This window comes from Caenorhabditis briggsae (assembly GCF_000004555.2).
Source record: "Caenorhabditis briggsae complete genome, chrX, whole genome shotgun sequence".
Lineage (NCBI taxonomy): Eukaryota > Metazoa > Nematoda > Chromadorea > Rhabditida > Rhabditidae > Caenorhabditis > Caenorhabditis briggsae.
This window is the reverse complement of record NC_013491.2, coordinates 7,273,780-7,280,865: the sequence shown is the minus strand read 5'-3', so window position 1 is coordinate 7,280,865 and position 7,086 is coordinate 7,273,780. Positions and strand designations below refer to the sequence as shown.

The 7,086-nt window shown below is 37.5% G+C and overlaps 2 protein-coding genes across 2 annotated transcripts in view; both read left to right on the top strand.

Moving 5' to 3' along the window:
- Nucleotides 1-218, top strand: part of CBG17135 — a gene marked incomplete at both ends in the record, with an annotated part of 7,744 nt that extends 7,526 nt beyond the window's left edge. Inside the window, one exon of the mRNA XM_002644121.1 lies at nucleotides 58-218. Coding sequence (XP_002644167.1) covers nucleotides 58-218 — 161 coding nt within the window. The remainder of the gene's footprint in view (nucleotides 1-57) is intronic.
- A 3,545-nt stretch (nucleotides 219-3,763) lies between these two features.
- On the top strand, nucleotides 3,764-4,592 carry CBG17136 (the record flags this gene model as incomplete). Its single annotated transcript, XM_045239354.1, has 3 exons — nucleotides 3,764-3,803; nucleotides 4,373-4,425; nucleotides 4,470-4,592. The coding sequence occupies 3 exons, from the start codon at nucleotides 3,764-3,766 to the stop codon at nucleotides 4,590-4,592; spliced, it is 216 nt and encodes a 71-aa protein (XP_045096147.1).
- Nucleotides 4,593-7,086: the final 2,494 nt, after the last annotated feature.

The window sequence follows — 7,086 nt, the reverse complement described above, 5'->3', positions numbered from 1 at the left end:
CTCATGGATAGAGACGGATCAGCTCAAAAAGGATAATCTTCAACTTTCATTATGAAGCGAGAGGTCGTTCAAGAGCTCCGGAAGAAAAGCCTGCATTGGGTAACTCTATCGGAACATTGCAAGATCTTCTGGATGGTCTAGTCATTGGCCGAGAAGCCGTCGGACTCTCAATTCAACCACTCATGAAGTTAATGGTCATCACGAAGAATTTTCGATGACTTCTACCTGGGAATACCTGCTGCTGCTTTGTTCAGATCGTTCAGCATAAAAAGCGACATGAACATTCAAATAACTCTTTTTCCGAAATAAATTGTTTTGAAATTTTGATGTGGCTAGGGCTCACAATTGTTCTTTCTTTTACAGGTTTGCCCGAAAATTCTTTAAAATCATCCTAGACATCTTTGGCATCGTGTGATTTTTTATTGAAAATTATTATCCTTCGTTTGTGAGTCCATCCATAATTGCTTTACCTATTTGGAGCCGTTGTCCGAGAGGACTACACGATGCTTGGTATCCTATTCCCCCGGCCTAACGGCCACAGTAAATCTACACAATTGTTTTCTTTTTTCCCTATTTTTCCCCGAATCGAAATATTCTACGTTCTTTTTAGTGTAATTTTGTCATAATACCCATAATACCGAAACGTTCTCAGCAATCTCTGATCGGAAGACATGCTGTGGAAATTCAAAACGTCTCCTTCAACGCCGTCTTTAGGGGCAACAAGAATTCGCTCAATATTTCAAACTATATTTTTAGGCGTATTTGAAAACGTGTGAATTCATTGAAAAACTTTTATTTTTGTTCGTGAATCCTTCCAAGAAAAAATGATTTATCCAACCTAGATCTTTGTCCGAGAGGACTACACGACGTTTGGTATTCCAGTTCCTCGGCCTAACGGCCAACGTAAATCCACCCAATACTCGATTTTTTTCTACCTCTTTTTTGCAAATCTTCCGATTAGACGTTTTTCGGAGGTGAGCTTATCCTAATATTGAAATGTTTCCAGCCATCTCTAATTGGAAGATAAGTTGTGGAGTCGTGTCGCCTTCAGCGCCGTCTGGAGTGGCAATATCAAAACCATGAAGGCCCCCAATAAAAATTCGAAGTGAAAAAAGTGAAATGAAATTTTACAGCTTCTGAAAAAAGTCAAATCACCATGATCTAAAAATATTATTAAGTCATACAAATTTGGTATGTATTGCAGGTCCCTAAAGAATAATGTGTTCGCATAAAAATTGAAAACCTATCGTGAGGAATTGCTTCTCGATTCTCATGCTCTCTTCCTAATGGTGAGCAGGGAAGAACAAATGCTGTAATCTATGCTCCCGAGGACACCAAAAAAGTATAAATTAGTGTGTGTCACCAATGGACCGAACGAGAGCGGACGATTTGATTTTGGATAAATTATAATTAAGTCGAAGAAAAGGCACAACCCTAACTAGGAATCCTCTCGATGCCGTAACCGATTAAAGGTGGGGGGACATGAAAAAAATAATGTTCTCGAAATTCCGTTCAAAGATGCCTCTCGAGGAGTTGAACTTGTGAGGGCGATGATTGAGGGTGCGGCGCCGCTACCGACTGAGCCACGCAGGCAAAGAGAAAGCGCACGCCCGATTGCATACATAAAGGCGAGGACGACAGCTGTACGCATAGTGACATTAAGCGTTGTACACCGTGACGGTAGAATGCATACTCTAGCTACAAAAAAACTACGAAAAATCTCCTGTCCCCCCACCTTTAAGGAGGGATTGCTGTAAACTGAGATAATATGGATAAGTGCTCTTCCATTACATCTACAACGACCTCCGATAGACTTTCAACGACCCAACCATGTGCGTTGCGATCCAGGCTGATCTGTCTGTTTAGAGTTTACATCGCAGCAATGATAATAAATTTTCGATAGGCCACTCCTTCACTATAATAGACTTTTCTGTTTTTTTTTTTGAAAAAGAGCTATGTTTTATAATAATAAACGAATTTATCTGAATGCATGTCGTTACGAGGACTTCTTCGAATTGCCAAATTCTGCATGAGCTCGAATTGCTTTTGATTTATCCCTGGTCTTCAGACATCCAGATTTATCCTGCCTGGGCCTTTGCACGAGATGGTAGAATAATACTGACGCTTTAACTCTTTTCTGAAAATTACTATTGATGTGTCTGCCTCAAATTCTTCAAGAAAAACCAATGCAAATTTTTCAGTTTTCGGGAAATACTTTCTGTTTTGGATTATATGGTTTATTGGGATATGAACACACACACACACAAAGATAAGAAGCCGGGAGGGCTTATATAGTACAATAAAGTGGGAGGAGTTAACATTAAAGTGATGTGGGAAGATAAAGAAGAAAGGGGGAAAGTGAGTCATATGAAAAGAAATATCTGTAAGAGCAGATTATTGCATTCTTACTGTTGCAGGGGATACAAAAGAGCAAAGAACAGTGACGTCACGTCCAAAATAGTTCTGAGCTTGAAGAATAACTACGAAGTAGTACTCGTTTCTCGAGTACACTTTCATTAAGAGATAATGATTATATGATTAGATTTTGAAAAGATATCTCAAAAAAGTTTGGAGGATTACGGTAATTCTAGAAATTGAAAAGAAGATCAGAGTTTCAAGTTCTTCATGAGCTTGAATTGTTTCTCGGTTTCCCCCGGTATTCGAGAATCCAGCTTTATCGCCCCTGCACTTTCAAGAAAATACGGAACACACACGCCTTTATTCTTTTCTGAGAATTACTATCAATGCGCTTGCTTTAAACTTTCCAAGAAAAACCAATGCAGATGTTTTGACTTTCGGGTTTTGACAACACGTGAATCTTTACTGTCTGCATTCACCCCTTTGCAACAGACTCACTCTCCTACCTGACAACTGATGATGAGAGCCTTCTCTGATCCTTCAGTCGCAAAGTGGACACAATTTCTCCGAGAACTGCTCATCGGATTGTGGAAAGGTGCGATAGTGGCAAGATTGGATAATCACTGAATTGCTGAAACCTGAATTTGTCTTCAACGGAAGCAAATGAACAAGATGGGCGGAAGAGGTGACCATTGTCACGACCCTTCGGGATCTTGGTGTGCACATCTGAAATTTGATTTTTTTGCATTTGAAAAGTAGTTCACAGATATTTCCAGAGGACAAAAGCAATCTCGAATAAGTATAAAACAAAAACATTTTTGACAAAAAAATTATTCAGAACCAACTCAGAATGCTGTTTTTGAGAATCAAAAGAAACATAGAAGAATTGAAAAATTGCAGAGGACATATAAGATATTGTGGAGGGCCAGTTAATTGGGAATCGTTAAATCGGATAATCATAGTCGTTGAAAATTTTGGGTTTTTCAACTGGGGGAAAGATGAGGAAACAGGTTATATTTTTCAGTATCTTATGAATTATTGTCTCTCCTGATCTTTGCTTTTCAAAAATTTGGACCTATTTTTACGACACGGACTGAATCAATAACTTTTGTCCGCACTGTAAAAGACTAGTAGAATTTACACAACAATGGCTACTCCCTGAAATTTTATTGCCTAAATTCTTTAAATTTGTATGATAATTCCTGAAAAAAAATTCCATGTAGTTTGGGAAAAAGTGAGATTATTGTTAGAGAAAAATCATTATTTCCAAAAAGTGATTTTTGAAAAAAATTGTATAACTTATTCCCATTCGTCACGGCATTCTTCTTCCCAGAATCGCAGTTGAGTGTCTTCACACCATTAATATTTTATTATCTGCAGTTACACTCTATTGATCCCTAAAACAATGACTGTGTTCGTAAATCAGACTATAAATCTGTGGAAAGGTGAAGACGGGGTGAAAGCTCCGCCCCTGACTCTGCCTATATAAACCCTCAGGTAGCAACCATTGGCATTCATTCCTCTTTCTACCCCGATAGATTCCCAGCCGACCTTCTGTATGGACGTCGGGAATCTATTCCCATTGATTTTTTTGAAAATCCTAATATTCATAGCGTATAATATTCTATTACATTCAAAGTTTTACATATTCTTTTACGTCCCATAATTGAGATTTGAAGGGGAGTCAGCAAAATACGTTTGGAAAATGTGTTGTTTAACAAAAAATCTTATTCACACGTCGCTGCAAGACAGTGCAGGAGGATCCACAAACCCCGCCTGACGAAATATTGGTCAAAATTTATGATAACGATATTTTTTATGGACTATGGAAATAAAGATCTTATCAAAAAAAATTGGTCTGCGGACAAACAAAAGTGACATCTTTGTTTTTTTTCATACCATTTTATTTCAGATCGGCAACTGGTTCGTTCAACGACGAATTCGGAATGAACAGCTCAAGAAACCGTAACAGAGCCGATTCTAGAGAGCTTGTTCCAGAAACATCAATTTCTAGGAAGACAAGAAGAGAATGAGTTTGAAAAGCAGACTGAGATCAGTTGGTTCATTGTAAGTAAACACATTTCAAGCCTCAAAACTGAAAAAAGTTTCAGATGCATTCCTGGTTCAACAAGAAGCGTCAAAAAGTCATTCGACTTCACTTGAGCCGTTGTATAGCTAACTTTTTCAAACCTGAAGTGCTTCTCAATTACGAAGAATATAAGGACTTTACCTGATTGGAACAAATTGTTGAAAGGATTGGGGGCAGCACAAGCAGTTTATGTGGCAAAATTCGAATTCGAATGAAGAGAAAGCAGAAGCTCAAAAAAAACAGAAGGTCATAATAATGAAGAACCAGAAGATGAAGAATTGGAAGAAGAAGAAGAAGAAGACGAAGACGAAGAAGCGCAAGGAAAAACTCATAAGGTCGTCAAAATCCGAAACTCGCATATTATGTTCTTCATTCCAGGAAGTGACAAAACATTCTATCTACAATTATTGACGAACCAATTTTATTGCAATTGAATAAAAATTCATACTATTTGTATTTTTTTACAATTGCTGAATTAATTAATGATTCTATTCGAATTTGATACAACATTTTGACCCTTGATATTTTGGCACATTCGTGGGATAATTGAAATCAAGCTTCCCTGTTTTCTGATTTTGCCAGTCTTTTAAAGTGCGTTCAATAATGATAGGAAACCCTGTCTTCGATTATAACTCGAGAATGGAGAAAGGTATCAAAAAACTGTGAACGCCATTCGATTTAAAATTTGAAATTTCTACGGTACCAAAGCTATTAATTCCGTCCGTGTCGTGAAACTAGGTCAAAATTTTGTATAGGCAAAGATCAGGACTACTAAAAAGGGACTGAAAAGGTACTATTAATAATTACAAAACATGAGCACATCTCAAAAACAAAAAACCTTATCGAAAATTTGTAAATTACAAAATCATACCCTTTCAAGTTTTACACATTATTGTACAGTGCTCCACAAAATAGCTATGGAATGGATTGAAAACCGAAAGATACAACTTTTCAATAAATTCAAAGTATTACTTGTAATCAGGGATGGCTGAAAACGGTTCAATATTAAGAAATATCCCCCCAAAACAGCGAATCATCAGCCGAAAAAAGGAAAAGTCGAGCGTTGTGCGGGTGGGCGTGAGGCCGGGGACTAGAATACCAAACGCCGTGTAGTCCTCTCGGACAACGGCTTCAAATAGGTAAAACAATTATGGATGGACTCACAAACGAAGGATAATAATTTTCAATAAAAAATCACACGATGCCAAAGATGTCTAGGATGATTTTAAAGAATTTTCGGGCAAACCTGTAAAAGAAAGAACAATTGTGAGCCCTAGCCACATCAAAATTTCAAAACAATTTATTTCGGAAAAAGAGTTATTTGAATGTTCATGTCGCTTTTTATGCTGAACGATCTGAACAAAGCAGCAGCAGGTATTCCCAGGTAGAAGTCATCGAAAATTCTTCGTGATGACCATTAACTTCATGAGTGGTTGAATTGAGAGTCCGACGGCTTCTCGGCCAATGACTAGACCATCCAGAAGATCTTGCAATGTTCCGATAGAGTTACCCAATGCGGCTTTTCTTCCGGAGCTCTTGAACGACCTCTCGCTTCATAATGAAAGTTGAAGATTATCCTTTTTGAGCTGATCCGTCTCTATCCATGAGCTCTTTTATTGAAATTAGGCGATAATGTTGTCTCGAAGATCTTGCCTGAAACAGGAATATTTCGATTTGCTTTTAGTTGCTGAATATCACGTAAGAAAAATTTCAGCAGGAGTGCAATATAATAAAACTCACATCGTAGACGAAATGTTTGTGAAGTGATGGTAGACAATCAAATGATGGTAGTTATCTTCTGCTTGAAGTTAACGGTGATGGCATCATGGAAATCGTATTCTTTTTGACTTCCTGTTTCAGATGCATTCCTGGCGTTCAGTAGACCAGACTCCTAGCAATACACAAAGCCTGGCTCGACTCGTTGTACTTCTTCGAACAGATCAAAAGCATACTTGTGAAATTTCGGCCCGGGCCGGGCCGGGCCGAGAGAAAATTTTCAGGGCCCGGCCCGGCAGAAAAAAAACAAAATTTTTGAAAAATGAATTTAAACAGCCGCCATTTTTGTCCTTACTTTACTTGTTATGTTTTCTTTTTGTTATATTTGAAAATTGTTATGAAATTATGCTGTTTTTGTTTTTGAAAATGAATTTATTGATTTTTAGAATGTATTGAGAAATAACTCGAAGAAAAAAAACACTGAATACCTTTTTTCGAAACAATGATTCAACTTATCGCTCAAGATTTTGAAGTTCGCGGTAAACTTCCGGGCCGACCGGGCCGATTGTGAAATTGTGAAATTCTGAAATTCTGAAATAAGGAATTTTTGAGTTTCTGAAATTCTGGAATAAGGAATTTTTGAGTTTCTGAAATTCTGGAATAAGGAATTTTTGAATTTCTGAAATCCTGGAGATTTTGCCTTTCTGAATCTTCAAAATTTGAACATTTGAAAATATGAAAGTTTGAAATTCTGAAATAACTTTCGAAATTCTGGAAGAAACACATTTCTGGAATGATATCTGGGAACACCTGAAAAAATTAAATGCGTTATTTTTTTAGCTCAATGTCTAACCGCTGTCTTCAAGTTTGCCAAAGATGCCGTCCAAAGTCGTGTCAAAACAGCAATTGTCTCAAAACATCTG